The sequence below is a fragment of the Parus major genome, chromosome 1, assembly GCF_001522545.3.
Source record: "Parus major isolate Abel chromosome 1, Parus_major1.1, whole genome shotgun sequence".
NCBI lineage: Eukaryota > Metazoa > Chordata > Aves > Passeriformes > Paridae > Parus > Parus major.
The window spans coordinates 64720273-64740674 of NC_031768.1; the positions used below are offsets into that span (position 1 = coordinate 64720273).

Sequence of the window (20402 nt, forward strand, 5' to 3'; positions counted from 1 at the left end):
CTGGCGGCCCTCGCCGCCTTCCTCCTCGTCCTGGTGAGAGCCGCGCACGGCGGGCCCGGGGGGCTCTGAGGCGGGAGCGGTGCGGGAGGCCGCTCTGTGCCCGCCCCCCGGTGCGGGGCAGGGGCGCTGCCCGGGGTCCCGGCCCTGCCCGGGGGTCCCGCGGTCCCTCCGCGCCCCGCAGGCGACAGGGCCGGCCCGAGCTGGGCGGCAGAAGCCGGCAGGGCTGCGCTTGTGCGGGGGGTTGTGTGGGAAACGTGTTTCGGCAAGGCGTGGGGTGCCGTGCCTGGCAAAGGGGGCCAAGACGGAGCATTTCAGCCTTACAGGACGCCTTGGGAAATGTCCTGGTAACGCCTTCGCGTTAACCACTTGGGAAGGCGCTGCTTTTCTGCGTATCCGGAATGTCCCGCTATATTAAATTCGACCCCCTGGAAAGCAAAATTCTGCTGCCTGTCCGCAGTGCCACGTATGCATCCTGCCCAGGCAGGTGGCGGAGGCCCCGTCCCTGCAGGTGTTCAAGGAAAAGACTGGACGTGGCACTCAGTGCTGTGCTCTGATTGATACGGTGCTGTTTGCTGGGGCATCGGTGATCTCAGAGGTCTTTTTCAAGCTAAGTGATTCAAGTAAAAGTGCTCCAGAAACCAACTTCTACCGCTTTTCTTCAGTCATGCATAAAGCAGTCAGAGCCTCAGTTTTGCAAGCATATGCGGCTGGGCTGGTCATGAGTCTTGCCATTGATTTCAGTGGCTTGGTGGGGGATCAGAGGTGGCACCTGCTTGTGTGCCCAGGGTTACTTGGGGAAGGGGCTTGGACCACGACTTCGGAGGCACCTGCATGCTTTGCAGTTAAAAACAGCAGCAAGCCAATGACAGCGGTCAGAGCGGGAGTAACCAAATGGCAAGATAGGGTTTTGGTCCTCTGTGAAATTCCACAACAGTGACCCACCTCATTACTGGAATATACTTGGTTGCCCCTGGTAGCAAGTTTAACAGCTAGGTAAACTTCTAATAGAATGCTTGACAACGTGTTTTCAATTCTTTTTCATCACAGATTTGTGTAATCGCTCATGTAACTGCCAAAACAATGCCACACGAAGATGCTCAATGCAGGAGGGGATCTGCACCAAATATACATGATCCTCCTACAAGAGAACTCTCTGTCGTTGTGCCTTCATACAATGAGGAAAACCGGTGTAAGATTTTTCTTGTTTTGAGGCAAAGAAGGAGATCTATCAGTTGTTACTGTAATAATGCAGAGGTCAGTGGGGTTAGCATTAGATTCTGGTGGGCCAGATTATGTATCAGATTTTGGACACAGTTTCCAGAAAACAGTCCAAGTACATTGAATTTCAAAATTAAGGCATTGTGTAACTTTATTTCTACTGGTAAAAATAGCATGGGGCACTTGAAAGAATTGTCTTAATTTTAATGAACCCCAGAAGAATGGCTGTTCATTGCCCTTGCAAATGCTGCAAAGCCAGAAGCAGTAAAATACTTCTAAAATTGATTTGAGGGCTTCCTACTCTTTAAACACCAACAGCAGATTCAGACAGGCAGAAAAAGGGATGATCTCATGGGTTTGTGTTTGACTTGGCCGTAGATAGGAGTACCTGATGCTGAGTGAAGGCTTTTAGATGTGATAGAAATAATCAAGCTCTAAAGCTGATGTGGCAGTACACAAGCTTGCCTTAGTAGATAAAGTCAGTGCTGGTTTACAAGGTCAGTCATAAAGAATGACTTTTTTTTTTTCTTTAATGTTGTGTAGAGAATTACATTCTTCAAAGTGAAAAGTTGATTCCTGAGAAGAAAATGGTTTTATCCTGTCTTTTTGTTGCATGGGTGATTTTCTTCAGTGTTCTTTCTGCATTCAGAAAGGACAGCACTTAGAGTTGCAGCTGCTGAGCTTGTTTACTGAACAAAGTGTTGTATGAAATAGTTGATTTGCTCAGCCTTGCTTTGTGACTGTTTTTAGTTTGTTTGTGAAGGTGCTTTTGGTGTTATAATCTACTAACCTGACCTCCTTCACCTTTTCTCTAGTACCACTTATGATGGATGAAGCTTTGGATTATCTAGAAAAAAGACAGGTATTTTCTTTTTGCATTCAAAATTCATTATTTTTCTGTGTATTATGTATAAGTCGGTGATTTAGTCACTTTGTTATGGTAGTGTACATTAAAACAGTAGTATTTGGCCACTTAGAAATAATGCTTCTGTCTCTTATCAGTTATTTTTAGATTGAGTGCCAGAAAGGATTTTTAAATTAAGTAAAAATTTAATATCCTACTATAGGATGAAAAAATCTTCATATGCATGAAATTTGTCCAAGCCAGAGCTAAGGATTAACCATGCATTTCACTTTCTAAACTAAGTCCTGGTTTGTTCCAACAAGTTTCATAAGCATCTGTTCTTCATTAGGATTTGTTCTCTGGGTAAGAAGCTCATTGTGAAAGTTTGTGGATTTTGTTTTGTTTGGATTTTCTTAAAAGTGATGTTTTTCTTAGCTTCCATCTTCTACAATTAAATTGATTTTTCAGTTATGGTAGCATGACAAGCCAATGTAATGATACCTGCATCAAATATGGCAAAATTCTTTAATTATGCTGTCTTAACAAATTTACTGCATCATATTAGTGTCTGTTGGCAACTATGAATGACTTCTAGGGAGAAAAGAGTAATGATGTTTGAAAGACCTACTGCCTATTTAAGAAATTGGATGAAATACATTATTTCTGTTTTTATTTTCAAGAAACAAGATCCTTCATTCACTTATGAAGTGGTAGTTGTTAATGATGGTAGTAAAGATCAAACTGCAAAGGTAAGAAAAAGAAATGTTTTCCCAAGCAATCAGAGGCATGGAATTTTGTTTGGATTTTTATATATTTGTGGAATAAAATAGTGTTTCGTATTTATATTTGGTACTTGAAGCAGTTGACAGCTGAAGTTCACATTTCTGAATGCTTTCTTTCATTGTCCTATATGCATCGTGGATGGCACAGATGCACATGAATACATACAAAATTCTTTTTCAGAGTCTAGATTTCTTCATTGGCAACTGTGACAACCATTCTCCTGCAGCTTAGATTCTAAGAACTCTAGTCCTAACTTCAATAAATTTCACATTGAGTACTCCACATGTGCATAGTGATGATGTGAATATGAATTTGAGGAAGCAAAAAAGTCTTCTAAAACACCTCATTCATACTTGATTGACAGAACAGCTGACACAGTTCTTTCCCACACCCTTTGTGGGTTGTTCATTTGAAAATCCACATGCCAGTAGTAGTATTTTGAAAATAGTTCTTCTGCTTCCACTTTGATGTATGTCACTGGCAAGGAAGGCTAGCCAGCTTGTGGGGATCTTTTCCTACTGCTTGGAAGATGTTTGAGGTAGACACTAAAATGCATATCACTTTAAGGATTTCTGCTATATGTTTTTGACTGCTGTGCATTCTTTCTACCATCTCTTTCAACTGAGCATACAATGGCTGCAGGCATCTGGACGTAAAAGGACTCAAGACAGCCTTTAGAAAAAATTAGGAGAAAACTCAAGCTGTCTCTTTCCCCAACATGTACCAAAGTGTTCAGATCTTTGCAGTGGGAATGGGATTTTAGATCAATATGAATTTTTATTCAAAAACCACAAATAGCAACAAGACAAGTGAGAAACAGGTGGCTGTCATAGAAAATTGTATTTATTTTATTAACTATAGGTGTTAATAGAAAAGGTCTGTAACAGTATGATATAAATTAAATTAGGATTGAGTTTTTTGGAGGTGGGAGGAAGGGGGTTGACATTGCTTAGGGAAGTATCCTGTTCTTATTGAACATTATGTAGTTTCTTCAGTCTTTGTGTTTTGACTGTGAACTGTTTTTTATTTTCCCAAACAGACTCCAGCAAACACTGGCAATGTATTTTGTGCTGACTGAAGCGGTTATAGCTCTGTGCTATTAATTTATTTTCTTTTGAGGGGTGAGCAAATGTACACTTCTCCCTTGGTTCATGGATTTGTTTTATGCTGGTTTTTTTGTGTATCTGTCAGGTTGCAAAGGAGTACTGCAAAAAATATGGAAGTGACAAAGTGCGAGTGATATCTTTGGAAAAAAATCGAGGGAAAGGGGGAGCAGTCAGGACGGTAATTAATACTTTCATCTCCTTTTCTGTTTGAGCTACCTGTGCCAAAATGTGCAGAAGATAGATCTGTGCTGATTGACATTTTGAATTTAATGCATTCACAAAATATGACAAAACTGAGTGCAGATTCTATAAATTAAAGCAAAAGTTTTTTTCAAAATAAGTTTATTTTAAATCTTGGTAGCAGTGCTGTCTTTCCAGAAAGATCAGGATGAAAGACATTTTTTTTAATATGAGAATTCATAGTGGAAAAAATTGCTTGAATTCCATATTCATGTTAGTTCTACTTAGAAATAGGCTTGCATTTATGAAAGCCAACCAAAAAAAAAAAAAAAAAGCCAAAAAAACCCTCAAAACTGTTAGAAATTAAAGTTAAGCTTTTGTAGACAAAATAGATCCAGAATGACAAACTTTGCTCTCCAGGTCATGGCTGTGGTTTTTAACATGGCTGAGAAACAGGAACTTATCCAGCAAAGTTTATGTTTACTGAAGCCCACTGCTATCACCCACACTCCATAGTCAAAACAGCACAGTTCATGCTTTCACATAGATACTATCATAAAATGAACATGTTCTAAAAATGAAATAGCTGTTACACATTTAGGAGGAAGATCATATTCCTATGATGAATGACACCCTGCTTTTCTGAAAAAGGGTGATGTAATCTATGGATTGTCAGTGGTATGTCTATGTGCATTTTCAGCTCTATCTTTAATCTGTCAATTTATTTTTTATGAAAAATAAAAATACTATATATATACATATATAACTATATGAAATGGAGAGAACATTATATTAGAACATATGGAACTGTTGTAAGAGATACAATTTTGAAGTTATTCCAAGAGAAGGAGAACAATTTTCTGTGATACACTTTTGCAATGCATGGTGTAGATTGGATGTGTGTACAGCTTCTTCCTTGACAGGCTTTTCCATATGCACACATGCTTGGTTGCAACAGTACTTTTGTCACACCCACTGCTAATTGTTTTCCTGTCTGGACCCCTTCAAAAATTACAAATTTTTTCTAACCAAGCATATGGCAAAATAAGCTATGAAACCTGTGCATCACAAATGTTTTGCAGTGATACTGTGACTTGAGACTTAACCTTAAATTGGTTTTGAGAAATAACTCTTGAATTTTCTTGAAACAGTGTTAGGAAAAACTCTCACTGCATCCTCCTTTCCATAGCTCACATGACAAAGAAAAGCCATCCAGTGCAGTGGCAACTGCTAATCACTGCTTCTTCATGCTCCCCTCTAGAGGTGACTGTACCAACTTGTTGACTTTTAGATTTAGGTTTTCTTGCGAAGGATTGTTAGCCTTTCATGTTCATGCATTTTCTGTCACTGTGGACACTCAGAGTGTGAAGTCTCTAGATGTTATTACCATATAAATAAGCAAATTACTCTTAGTAGCAGAATATTACGACTCACCTGTTATGTGTAATCTGAGGTATCACTGTCTTGTTACTACAAGATTTTTGGAGTGTCTTGCACTTAGCTTATGACAAATAATTGATTTCAAAGGTGTTGGTTTTTTTAATGAACAATTTTAATTGCAGGGTGTCTTTAGTTCTCGGGGAAAAAATATTCTTATGGCTGATGCAGATGGAGCTACAAAGTTTGCAGATATTGAAAAAGTAGAAGAAGGTCTAAAGAATCTCCGGCCATGGCCTGTGAGTATAAATTCTCATGCTTTTACTTCAATCCACATGCATATGTTAATACACAAGATAGAATTTTGTAGTTCTCTTCAAATTTTTTGAGATCCAGTTGAATATGTGTTGTAAATCTGAAGACCTAAGAGTAAGGCTAGAAGCCTCAAGAATGGGCTGTCAGAAGGAACTTTCACTGAGTTCTTACCTTCTTTGCATCCATTGTGCCTACTTCAGGGCATTACAGTTTATCCTTCCTTCAAATTGTTTGAAGTTGTTGTGTTCTGTATAAGTACCATGTGATGGCTAGTTAGTTTCCTTTGTTAACTGTTCTGTTTTTTCATTTTATCTGGTGTCATCCTGTATACCTTTAAGGATGCATCTTTATTTCACCCTCCTTTATACAGGTTTTCTTTTCTCAGGGTTCTTAGTTTAATGATAGTATTTGAAAGAACTTTTACTGTAAACAAAAATCCAAGAACCTGTGGAACAAGAACACCTCCCTGCACAGTCATTCTCTTTTGGGAGTTTGACTTGAAAGAACTGAGGTTTATTTTCTGCTAAAAAGCAGAGGAGTGAGGTACTTGTAGCTGGTTTCCCAGAGTGCCGGAAGAGAAGTGCAGCCTTCCAGACAGAACTGCAGGGGATGTACCTGTGGAAGGGGTCTTGTCTGCAAGTACAAGAGCCACAAGCAGAGGACACAACAGGCAGCATGTGACCGCAACACTCTTCCCTACCAGGGTGGCAGCAGCTGCTGATTCTCCAGCGTTGGCCCCAAATAGAGTAGATTTGAGAGATTTTATGTGAGAAGTAGTAGTGTGAGAATAGTGTTAAACCTTTTGTTTTGATCATGTTAATTTAATTTGAGATTATATTTTTGGCTGACCCCATGGCATTTTATTCATTTGGAGATGCACCAGTGCAACAAATGCTTTATTCTGCTGTTGCTCCCATTGGGCAATATTTAAGGGAAATGTACATTATAACATTCAGTTCCTAGGAATACTGCATACTTATCTTTGCTGCTAAACACATTTGCTGTATGCATAAAGTAAACAATGTAAAGCTAAACCAGACCTGAGTAAATTGAGGCAATTTGCATGCACTATATGCAAATCGTAATAAACTTCAGATTTTCTCTTAATTGTAGAAGACTGATTTAGGCTTAAAACCTAACAGTAGAAGTGCAGCTACAGGAAACAGAAAAGTGTACTGCTTTGAAGTTTTTTTATTTTATGGTTCTGAACACAAGATTCCACTGATTCAAATAATAGTCATTTAAGTAATAACTCTTTAATTTATATTCCTGTACAGAATGGGATGGCTATTTCCTGTGGTTCTAGAGCTCATCTGGAGAAGGACTCAATAGCAAAGGTTTGTTTCCATTTCCTGCTGTGTACTAATAACCAAATATTTCCATTATTTGTTACGGCTCTACAGGTTTTACAATTAGATAATGAATATTTGTAGAAGAATGGAACCTAAAAATAAGGAAAAGCTTGTCATACATGGAGGATGTCATCCATCACATACAAAGGATGTGTCCTAGATTTCAGGCACTTTGAAGTCATTTCAGTTAGTGTTCCAGTTTATGGATTTAAGTTTTATAGTTGATAATATTTCACAAGCAGAGCTTCTAAACCCTGGCAGAATTGGTAGCTAGTAACCAGTACTGGGGCTGGAGTGGAAAGCAGCTGACGAGTTCATTATTATTAATTTCCTTCCAGTGCAAGAACTTGGCCTGCAGATCTTGAAACCTGTTTAAAATGAGTTAGGGATAATTAGCAGCCAGTTGTTTGAAGAGTACCTCTATTCATGGGAAAGTGGTTTAAGTCTTCTGTATTACTCATAGTAAAAGTTTTTGCGTTTTGAACACACAGGCAGTGCTGTTCTATGTGTGACTCTTGTGTAATAAACAGTGATGCACAGACACACGGCCTTATCTTGCATCTGATTTTCTGATGTCTTGGCAGACAATTGACAAAGCACAGGCTTGGAACTTGTATTGCAACAGACACATTGCTGGGCTCATTTTTTACTGTCATTGGATGTTCTCATCATGGTAAATGTTCTCAAGAGTAAGCTTTGTTTATACTGATGTTTAGTACTTGAAATTATTCTAAAATATATACACAACTACTAAAATAGTTACAGAAGTTCAAAAGAAGTTGCACTGGTAATGTTCAGCCACTGATAGATCTTTCTGGTAGAACTTCTGGTTTATAAGATAGTATTGGAATGGTTGAGTTCTTGCAAATATTGCTGCATATCTCTTAGCATCCTCACAAAATAAGAAAAAAAAATGAAGAAAAAACCTTAATCATTATCAGAAACTAGGAACTACTACAGGGAGATTATGTAGCTGATAAAGTGGAACCCAGAAAAAACGTTTCATTGCATGGTCAAATACTGAATGTGGACAGACTTTTTTCAGTGCATTCATATTTCTTGGAGGTCATGCTACATTAGGGAGAGGAACTGGAACAGGACTGTAATCTTTTAATACAAAAGTACAATTTTTAGGACATGTCCATCCTTTGCTTCCTGCTTCTCCCCATATTTCTGAATTTTTAATAGAGGAAACTGGTAAGGTAGTACTGGTTTGCTTGAAATGTGTAGCCCATTTCATTTCATCACCAAGTTGTCCCTAGACTGGAATAGAAAGACTACCTTTACTATAGTGGAACAAGACTGTTGTATAGTGCAATAGGTATAAAAAAGTTGCAGTTTCTCTCTGGACTTACTGGCACCTAAAACAGTAGAATGAAGCTGTGATAAGCAGCTGTATTGAATTTCACCCTTGTGTTCAGTCTCAATACATGAAGACTTCTGCTCTGCCTCCAGAGTTGTTAATGTCCTTTAATGAATCTATACTATGACTTGCATAAATAGTCCTAGGAGTGGTAAGTATAACCCAGGAACTCCTCTTTGTGAAGTAATTGCACAGTTTCACTCTCTGACAGTCATGCAGCCTCCCAGTGCTTCCCTTCTGGCTCTGGTGGGAGCCTAGTGTTCTTGGTCACAGAGCTAAAGAAGCCACACCAGATCCACCATTAAGATGGGGCAGAAGCACTTTTCAAAAGGCACAAGCTATGAATTTGGTTTTCCTTAAGCCAAAGGCTAATGCATAATAAGCCAAGCATCTTCTCTATTTTTCAAGTGACATTCTAAATTGTTGGATTTAAAGGCATCTCTTATCAGCCAGAACTACTTAGCAGTTGAATCACTGGCTCCTAAAGATTTTACGTGATATATGGTTTTCAGTCATAGATACAATCACTTAAATTTAGCTTGAGAACAGCAGTGAGTTCAGAAGCAATTTTTGGATCACAGTGCTAGTTCTTTAGGAACTGGCTTGAATAAAAGACTAAGTGGGACCTCTGCAAATCCAGACTCCAGCTTCTGGCGTCCATGGGCAAACCTATCTGTATGATTATTGTGTCAAGAATACAAGTGTAACCAAAGACTAGGCTGTGTACATTTTTCAGGAATATAAAATATATCTGTGAAAGCCGAAGAACAAAACAGATGACTAAAACATTGCTGGAAATATAAAATGAAATATCTTGCACAGCAGTCTTTACTTGAGACCTGGTTTTCACTTGATCCATTTTATACTTCCGAAGAATCATGTGGAAGATACTATGGCTGTTGCACTAATTATTCGAAATCCAGGTGCAGGTTCCTGCTTACTTAATAAGGCATAATCCAGAGTGAAAAACTGCTCTGAACTGGAGAGAAGAGAAAAAGGAGCTTGGATTTCTCTTATCCTAGACTATACACGACTGGCAAGTTTTTCCCTAGATCAAAATCTTTCCCTTTCAGCCAAAATTTTGTTTGACTGTAACAATTGTAAAAACTTCTTACAAACTTTGTAAACTATCAGAAAACAGAGTTACTGTCCTGTAAGACAGCTCTCTTCAAGCACTTCACTCATCACTCAAATAAAACCACCTAATTTCTTGCCTTTTATCCGCAGCGCTCTTACTTTCGAACTCTCCTCATGTATGGGTTCCACTTCCTGGTGTGGTTTCTCTGTGTCAAAGAGATCCGAGACACACAGTGCGGATTTAAACTGCTAACCAGAGAAGCTGCCTTGCAGACTTTCTCCAACCTTCACATAGAACGCTGGTAATTTTCTTTTTTCTTTTTTTTTTTTTGATGGTGGTGTTTCTTTATCATTGAAGATGGGTTTGAAAAAGCAGTTTTAGTATTGCAGCTGTGATGAAGCATGTGATATCTGTGTATAAACCCCAGCTGCTCAGTTTAACCAATTATAGTATTGCCTGCATGGCAGCTTTGATTGCTTATGTTAAAGTATCCTGGTAATTGCTAGAAATCCTATTAAGATACATTTTAGGAAAATAGTTGGCTGTTTAATTTTATTATTTATTAAATTTTATTCTCTTTTCTCAAAAGGTGTACATAATCCTATGTAGGACATTTTGGTTTTGAATTGTCAGTGGAAATGGTAATTGATTAGGGAAGAGGAGAGGAAAAAAAGGAAAAAGGCCTCAAACTGAAAATCCCAGTAACTTCTTTCCTTACTTCCAGAAGAAATTTCAAACAAACAATTTTTCATGGTGCTGTAATTCAATCCCAATTCCTGAGAGTCAGCTCTCCTTTTACAGCAGAGTAAGAAATGGAGAGAAGGTGTTATTATGATAAGGAAAGTTAAGAGTTACTAATCATATTCAAAACTCTTATCAGTGTTATTTTTTACACATTACAATTCAGTACAGCTTAGCCAAACTATTTTATGTAAAATCAGTATCTGATAAGATGTTTGTAATTGCTGGAGACTCTGAAGTGAAAGCAAATCTTATTATTTAGTTATTTTCTTGATGAATTATTTTATGTGAGAACCACTAACAGATATTATTAATTTAAGACAATAGAAAGTTATGTGTTGTATTTTAATTACTTCAGAGCTCCTTTAGTTGTAATTTAGCTAGAGCAGTTCCCATATGTGCGTGATACAGCCATGACTACTATGACTGAAGCGCTGTTTTCACACAAATACCATAATTTCTTTAAATTTTCTATGCCACAATTTTTGCTGAAAAGGATTGTTTAATTAGGTATTATCAAACCTCTTCAAACTACTGTCTTCATTCAAGAAAATCTCTCATGGGTTTCCACTTGCTTGACAGGGAGCAGAACTGCTGAACAGTGTTCCCATACACAAACGTGTGCAATCCTACAGTCCTAGTCAATTCAAATGTGCACAGTTTTAGGCTGAGCTTTGAAAGCTAATACTGCCCCTCCAGACTGCAGTTGCAAAGTTCGTGTTTGGGCACATACATCTCGTGTGGAATGTAGAGCTGTTGTTGCACTGAATCTGTAACTGAGCAGTCAACAGTCAGAAAATTCCCACCCGAGTGGTTTGCTTGTCGCCCTAAAGGAGACTATAGCTGAGCCACAAGTATGGTTTGTGCTGCTACCTCCAAACCCAGTCTTGATCTGTAAAGCTCTGTAAATTTCACATACAGGGATTTTCTAACTATGTGGTTAAACTCATATGAAAGGCTCAGGACTATCTCAAAATTGCCTTATATAACTTCACTTTATAAATTGAGCACTTCAAGAAGAAAACTGAAAGAAATAAATGAGGACAATCAGTTTCAGCTGTAAAAATGCAATCTTAAATTTTATTTTTTTTTAAACTGAAGGATTTTTTCTAATTGGACTTATGGGTTATATAAAGCGTTTTCTAGATAAAAACGAGCTTTCTTCTGCCACTTCAATTATCTAGCACCAAAGGAATGAAAGAGTAAAAACAATTGTGTTGTACCCCATTATCCAGGAACAGAAGCAATGAAAAAGGGATATTACTAACATTTTATAGTAATTATATCGTTGGTATGGAACATACCAGATCTTTATGTCTTAGTTCACTGTGCCTTGTATGTGCCACCAGAAAATGAGCCTGCTATTCTTGTTCTTTTATCTCCAGTAATCCATAAACTAATCCCCTGTGTGTTTTCTTATTTATCTGAAATGTACTGGTGAAGTGATGAAGAATGCTTGTTTTGTGTGTCAAGAAAAGAACAACTCAAATTCTTCCAAGAAAAAAGCTCTTCCTCAGATAATTCCAAGTCACAAATTTGCCTAAAGCAGCTATAGGTTTTTTGGGTGTTTTAAAATTGGGTTTAATTCTGCTTAAACCGGCAGTGTATTGTCTGGTTTTATGCTCATCTGTCAAACAACAGTCTCTGTGTTTACCCACTTTCTTTTTTATATTTGTTGGCTAATTTAAACCAAATCAGACAGAAAAGTAGAAATTTCAAGATCAGAAGCTTTGGCGAGGTTTGTGGAAAATTAGACCCTCTTAGAGGAGAGAAACTCAGATTATTGCCAGTGCTGAAGAAAAAAACCCTATAGTAAGGTCTCAAAAGGTACTTTTCTGTTCCACAGCTAATTTAGCATGTGTACCTGGAAGACAGCATGTCAGTGCACAAATCAAGTATTGTCCCTTTCCCAGTTAAAATTCATAAGATCTGGAGATAAACTGGGAGATGGGGCAGTATAAGTATGTGGGGAGAGTGCATACATTCAGGGAAATGATAGTCCTAAGTGAAATGTCAGTGTTGTACAAACAGCTGGGATAATTGCAATTGGAAATTATATAAGGACATCATTCATCCCATGGCATTAAATTTCATTGAATATAATTGTGTAAGAATCTGAAACAGCTCAATGCTGGAATTATTTTAGGCAAATCTGACCCCTGATATCTTTGCATTGCATAACATCTGTAAAAAGGAAAATACAAACTGGTTAAACATTGTGCCATAGAGGTTCTGTACATATCATGAGTATGGAGACAGAAGGGTAAGAAATAGTAGTTGGCATTGTACTTCTGATGATCTGGAACAACGTGGAGTCCCCAGCTGGGTTACAAAGCAACTTGCTCATACTGAAACCATCAGCAAGAGGCTCTTATCCAGTAATCCAGAAATCTGGATTTATTTCGGCTTCTGTGTCACTGCACTGGGGCTACTTGACATCCAAGGAAATTATTTGATTCTCTTTGAATCTTAAAATCCCACAAGTGGGGTACAGATCTGTTAGGTACTTGAAGTGCTCGGTTCCGTGTGGTCAGTGCTCAGATGTTCTGGGAATAGGGAGGAGAGTGCTGGATTGAATGGGATAAAAGCCATCGGAGTGTAGCATCCCGGTCCTTGAGCTGCTGCAAGGGAGCACATGGAGAGCTGCTAAAGGGAATGGACACCAGGCTTCTGCACCAACCAAATCATCTGTCCTGTGTGCCCAAGCTTAGTCAGGCTTGGATTGGTGGGGGTACTACAGTGCTGGGTGAATACTTATAATAAACAGATTAAAATTGATGCATAACATGTTTACTCATAAAGCTAATGTAAAATTTCTATGAAATCAGCTATATAATAATTCCCACCTGCTTAGACCCTCACTTCTTTATGCTTTCACCATGCTTTTTCCGTTCCAGTGGACATTGATATGAATATCACCTCCTTAATATTAAAAATACTTGAAACAGACTTTTTCTTCTTGCTGTGCTGAATTTGATTTATAGATGCTTATATTTAGGAAATCTTGAAACTGAAGCATACAAGCAAAAATACAGTTTTATCATCATGGCAATAAGGATCACATAACACTTTTTAAAGAGAGACCGAGATATTTCCTAGAATATTTTTTTAATCTAACCCTAAATTTTAGAAGGCATTTGAAAACTAATAGGTTCTACAAACTGTTTATATATTCAGTACTAAGTAATAATGCTTGCATCCTAAACTGGCTTTTTTTGGTGAGTGTTTTCATTGTTATTTTTGTTTAACTATCCTTTGGCTGTGTATATATGAATATAAATGAAACATTCTTGAAATTTACTTTCTAAATAGCAAAGTTTTGACATTAGTTTGAAATGAAAGCAACCTTTCGAACAGAGAGCATATGCTTTGTATTTTAGATTCTGAATTTGATTATACAGCTAATCTGTTTTTCAGAAATGGATGGAGCAGATTTTTAATTTAAAACTTAAAAGAAAATTAAAAGAGATATTATAAAAACATAACAGAGACAGTTGAAATTACTCACTTCAGGCTACAAAAGAAGGTCTAATTCTGCATCTACAGTCTTGGCCCGAAAAATGTAACTGTTTGTGTTAAATTTTGATGCACAGGAGAAATACTGGAAAATTAAATGGACTTGCTGGCCGAGTTTTCCTATCCTAAATTTGATCATTGATTTCTTCTGACAACAAAAAAAATGATAAATTTTCTTCCAGACAAAAAATGTTTATCCTTAGGAAAACTAGACACAGCAATTACAGTCCTACCTTTATGATAAAAGGAGTGGAAATTCAAAATGTAGTTCTAGACCTGGTTTGATTGACATATTTTTGTGAAGTGTCAATTTATGATGGCATTGTACAAGCCAGCAGATCGATGAAGAGATCAAATTGTTGCTATTACTTTTATCTATAAAAATCACCTTGTGCACTGAACAAGGCATGCTGTTTAACATTTAAAACTGGGAAAAATCAATATAAAAAGATAATGTCTGTTTCTCCAGTTTGTCACTAATCTCTAAAAAGGAGTTGCTATATAAAAAGTACCTAAAAATAAGCATTCCTATTGTTACAGGGATTTTTTTCCCCACTTTTGTGCTGTTGTAGACCAGCACAAGCATTGGAATGAATTGGTTTTTTCCTGGTTTTGTGCATGGCAAGTAGAATTGTTTATGAGTGTCTAGTCAACACAAAAATATTTTTACCGTTTAACTGTGTCTGTTTTGTCTTGTAACAAGTCCTGCTCTTGGCTGACTTGGAATTTCAAAAGCCCAAGTTCAGCTAGGGCAGTTCTGGCAGTCTAGCTCACTTGGCATCCTGTTTCACTGTTAGACCTCTTTGACCATTGGCCATTTTCTTTGCCTTAAAGAGTTTACTGGAAAAAACGTATCTTGGATGTACAAAACTTGTAAATTCCAGTTAAAACATTATAACTAAAGGCCTGATTTTGTTTTTTGGAACACATCATATTGGACCAGAAAAAGAAAGAGTCCTACTGCAATTTTAAAATAGAGAATATTTTTTAAGGATGCTCAAGCATTTTAAGGATTCAGTTTAAAAAGACTGAATTCAATTAAACACCTATCAACTTGGTTTTCAAATGAATTTTAGCCAGCATTGTCTTAAATTAACTTAACCAAAACACAACCACATGGAGAATTTTTTCTTTACTTTACATTACATGTTTGTGGTAATTAGCACATCATGGAGCCACTATTAGAAATAGATGGGGAAATTGTTCACACCATAGATTTTTGGCTAACTAACTCTAGGTACTTAGATTGGGACCCGAATTCTTTCAGGCTGGAGCCAAATTTGGGTATTCTGAGCTGTGTGTCCCCCTCCCAAGAGGCAGCAGAATGAAGTGCATGGTGTGAATACTTCACCGTGGTTCTGTCAGGTTAACTGCTCACAATTGGTTTTGTGGCAAATCACATGAATTGCATTTAACAGCTCATCCACTGGTGTGGCTTTGGTCTCCTCTAGGGTAGGCTCCATTTAACACACCCTTAATCCAAACTTCATCCTGGCTGTGAGAGCTTCTGTATGGGCCTCCTGTACCATCTGGATCTGGTGGTCTGTAGTATGGCTGTACTGCTGTCAATGTATTGAGCACACTGCAGTCTGTATTCCCTGACCAACCATTCTGCTATATAGAAAGGTAGTGGGGAAAAGGGATGAAAAACAATAACCTGGTGGTATTCTACCAAAGTCATTATCCTTTCAGCTTTGAATAGTTTTGATTTTTTAATTTCAGGATATGTTCACTGTTATCCAAATGGCAACCACATGTAACAATATTAGTGTTCAACCTGATTAATTCCTGTGCTTTTAATCTCTTACTTTGAGCCCAGTAGTTCACAGAACTATTTAATGCTGCTGTTCTGTAATGTATGTGCTGACATTCCAGTAATAAGTTGTCCACAGGAATTACTGCAAATGAGTATTAGTTCACTAGGCTAATAGTTTATGTAATATTTTTAGAGCAGCTCATATGGTCTAATTCATCAGACAATTATTCTGTGTCTCTTAAGATTTTTAGTCATTTAAGTAGTAAGTATTACAAAATTAGATTTAGTCTTAATACACATGATTCATAAACATTCAAAGGTGAATACACTGGGTTTTTGGCTTACAAATGTAAAATGTCAGCTAAAAAATAAATAATACCTCTTCAGTAGAAGAGACCATGGAGTGATTAATAAAATAATATTCAACCCTCATGTAAAGAAGGCGGTGAAATGACAAGGCTGCTTGGAGCAGATCTAGTTCACTGAGGTAAAAAAATAATTTATTCTTGTAACTTTTTCAGTGACAATGAGAATGCCTGTGTCCTAATCAAAATCAGATTTGCAGAGTAGCTCTGAACTCCCTATACACAATAGCTGTAGTCTCTGTAGATAACATCTGTCTGTGCTGCCTTTGCTTGTTTGAATGCTGTCCCGGCTCTCCTGTCGTGTACACAGAGAGCGCAAGTTCAGGTCTGTGTGTGTGTGCCTGTGATTTCACCAGCAAGCCAGCCTGCTGTGGTCTGTACTTCAGTGGAGCCTGTGTGTGTCACGCCTACATGCACTTTTCAAACTGGACTGCTGCTGTTGTTGCATTTATTAATAGTTTTACAGAAATGCACTGCTTGAAAGGGGAAGGTGGCTTGAAGTAGAAGGAAATAACATCTGAACTTGGCAAGCAACCTGCTAAAATGTGTCTTCTGCCTGCTCTTGATCACCCTGTCAGTTCCTTTCTATCCATCTTTTATCTAGTGTTGAATTACCAAAGACATTAATTCAACCAACCCTTTAAGCATGAATGAATAATTTTATTTTTTATAACTGCATACATTTACTTCAGTGGCAAAAGATTTTCTTTCATTTCAAAATAAAATTGTCTTGGACTTAGCAATGAGAATTTAAGGCAAATCACCAGAATCTTCATAACTGTGATTTGTGTTTAAGTCTGTCAATAGTAGCTACTGGCAGTTTCATATGCTGATTTCTAAATGAGCATTAAAAACTTCCAAACTAGTTGTTGAATATCAAAAGTCCGGTGTTTCAGAGCCAGAAGGCCCACTTGAGAATGCATTTACAGGAATGAAACACACAGACAATTCTCTGTGCAGAGAACTGAGAGGATTAAGGTGTATTCTGGACAAAGTGAGCAGGAAGGAGCACCTCACAGAGCAGGATCACTGCCCCAGTTGCCATACAACCTGCAAAAAATGGAGCCAACAAAAAGACAAGTCTCAGGAGGATTTTTGTGTTGGGCATTAAGTGGTCACTAAACTGCTGTTTGGATTCTGTTGTGCACGGTAACATAAATAATTTCTCATTTCTATGCTGCCACCTTGAGTTCCTTGACTGAGAAAGTAAAAGGAGCACCCATCAGATCAGCATAAAGCCACAGCAGGTAGATGTCCTTTTTGATGAAACTACTAGAGATGTGGAGTGACACTGTACATTTGACTGCTTGGTCTTCTTGGTCTTCAAAAATCTAAGTTGTGACTGTGACAGAATAAAAAGCAAGCAGTGGGCTGAACACAGAGTGATCTGTACCTTCAAAAACAGGACACAGTGAAGTATTGTTATTGTTGTCCATATTTTGGCTGTGTTCTGAGATGTTTAGTCAGAAAAATTCATTTCCCATCCATGTGTTAATTTCCCATCCATGTCAGTTTCCCACCCATAGAGCACTGCCATCAACTGCATAACTGAATAGTCATTTAAATAACATTTCCACTGTCTTTCTTCTGGGAGTATGATTATTTTTGGTATTTCCTGTTCTTTTTCAGGGCGTTTGACGTGGAACTTCTTTACATAGCCCAGCGCTTGAAAATACCTATAGCAGAAGTTGCTGTCAACTGGACTGAAATAGAAGGTAGGGAGATAGTTCATGTTCTTATAAGATTCCTGACATGTCAATCCAGAGCAACAGATCCAAGGTTATTGCCCTATTTAGCCGGTTTTGATAGCACACAGCCCTCTTTCCGTACAAATTTTGAACTTCATGTCCTTGCTAGCCTACTGCCATGGCTTGATACAGAAAGAGTAGGTGAAAGGGTAGCATGGCAGAGAAACTCTGGATGAAAAAGTAAGGAATTACACTGCTAGGACAAAACACTACTTTGGCATGTCCTCTTGCTGTAATGTGTTAATAAATTAGTGCAATTGTAAAACACTGTGAGGGGAGTCTGACCGTGATCACTTACTGATTCAACTCCATTTCACTGCATCTTGCCTTCCAAAATTCTCAGGTAATAAGGCTTCCTTTAGAGCACCATCTCAAGATGTGATATTGTTTCAGAACTGTAGGGAGGTCTCTGCCACTGAGTTACTGGGAAGTATAGCTCCATGCATATTTCTTAGGTGTGCCAGCTCAGGAGGTGCTGCTTGCTTTGGCTCGCTTCTCCCCACCCCCAACATCAAATGCAGTTCCTCTATTTTTTTTCTCTTTTCATCTTTTTTATCTTTTTTTTTAATCTCCTCAGCACAAACCCTGAACCTTGGAAATTATAATAAGCTGTAGTAATGATGGAAGGTGTTAAGTAGAGAATGTCCTGAGCCACCTTTACTAGAAATGTTTCCTTTCAGTGCAGATCCATGTGTACATTGCACCTAACACAAGTATTAGCAGAGATGGTAGAAGGCTTGATTTTGTAGTGTGGGTTTCTTGCTTTGTCTGAAGATTGGCATCTTCAAATTATAGTTGTAAGACAAGCTGGTGTTGGTCTTCTCCAAAGCTGCTAGATAAATCATTTTTCTTAATTATTGGTGCTTAGATTCCTGTTTACTTGAATAAAGCCTTGTCACAGAGAGCACTGCACATCTTGTCACATGCATGGGATTACTGTGACACTTGCAAACTAGAGTGTCCCACCTATGGCATAATGTAATTATTGTAAAACAATGGCTTTCAAAATATAAACTTTTTATTAATATTAAGATCTAGGTTGTGGGGCTGAGTGTCCTGACAATGCAGAGGTTCGTGACTGCTTAAATGTGCATCTTGCCGGTGGTTGGTTTTTTTCTAACAATGTCGTTCTGATTTTCTTCTTCATTAATCACAGGTTCTAAGTTAGTTCCCTTTTGGAGCTGGCTGCAGATGGGCAGGGATCTTCTTTTTATACGACTGCGATATATGACTGGTGCCTGGAAGCTTGAAGCAAAAAAATGTAATTAGGTTATTTACATTTTCCAAATATATTATTATGCTTAATGGAACACAAGAACAGTTTCAATCAAGTGAGGTGGTGGTGAAAGCTGAGGTAATTCTTCATTGCTCCTCTTGTATGTTTCATTTTTGCAGCATGTGTTGTATAAGATTGTCAGCAGAGAATTTCTACGTTTTGAAAAAAGAAAGCATTTCCAAAAATTTTCTTATGTGGTAATCAGGTTTTTATTTTATTAAATAGTAGCTTTAACATGTCTTATAAATTCATTCAAATAAATATATCTGCCTTTGTCACATCATACATCTGGAATCTCCTTCTGCATATTAAAAAGAGGCACTCTGTTCTACATTGTGCAATGTCCTGTTGTGAATGACCACAGCCATTTCTGTTTCTGTTATATCTGGAAACTTAGGCCGTATTGCAACTTGGAATTATCATTCATGGTTTACGTTGATGCATGTTTAGATTCACTGTTATGGGAAACATTAATGGATTTTATTGAGTTATAACAGTAATGTTCATAAAGTCATTCTCAGGACATCCAGAAGTCCCTTGACATTCCAAGTGTTTTGTCTGAAGCTGAAATAGTTTTCCTGAGATCAAACTGCAGATTTTTTCCAAACTCTAGAAGGTCCAAGAGAAAGCGCATTTAATTTTAAGATGTCTTTCATAAATGTGTTTTGCTCATACATACTACTGTATGCTCAAAGCTAGGATTCCTTGACAGTTACAGATCTGTAGTGAAAAGGGTATGGAAAGCTTAGAGCATGCAAAAGTGAGACCAGTGTACACTGGGGACCTGTGCATTAGTAATGCCAGTCTGATGGTGTCATGCTTCAAATGAGATCAGAGACAGAGGGAGGGGTCTTGACTCTTTCATACTAATGTCACACTGCATTACAGTACAGTAACAGTTTCATTTGTGCTTTCAAAGCAGCTGTGAACTGCCAACAAACTAAGCCAATCTGTCTTTCTGTAATATGTACAAATTTGAAGAGCTTTAAAGAATGAACAGTGTATGGTTGTACTTTCACATGTGAATTCACTGGTGATTTTTCTTACTCTTTCTGTAATACTGACTTAAGTTTTGCTTCTGTTAGGGTTACCTCAGTTTTCTATAAAGTGCTGGAATAAATTCTCAAAAAATACATTCAGTCTGACTTCATAGGCTTTATTCTCTTACCTTGTCCAGATCTATGTCGGTCACTTCTGCAGAATCAATCACAACTCCTCATTGCCATTACTAGAATAAAATATCAGTGCCTCAGGACACCTGCTATAGTGTGGATTCATGGAATCAGAGAACATTCAGAGTTGGAAGGGACCTACAATGGTTACTTCTATAGATGTAGCCTGATGCATTCCCTTGCAGTGGGGATAAAAGCTGAACTGGAATAAA

General features: G+C 37.8%; 1 protein-coding gene across 1 annotated transcript; it reads left to right on the forward strand.

Moving 5' to 3' along the window:
• ALG5 (ALG5 dolichyl-phosphate beta-glucosyltransferase) lies at positions 1-20157 on the forward strand (the record flags this gene model as incomplete). The annotated part of the gene is made up of 10 exons (XM_015624494.3): positions 1-33; positions 1048-1189; positions 2034-2080; positions 2743-2811; positions 4037-4129; positions 5694-5807; positions 7101-7160; positions 9766-9917; positions 17624-17709; positions 18899-20157. Coding segments are annotated over 10 exons (909 nt in total), but the record flags the coding sequence as incomplete, so codon positions are not given.
• Positions 20158-20402: the final 245 nt, after the last annotated feature.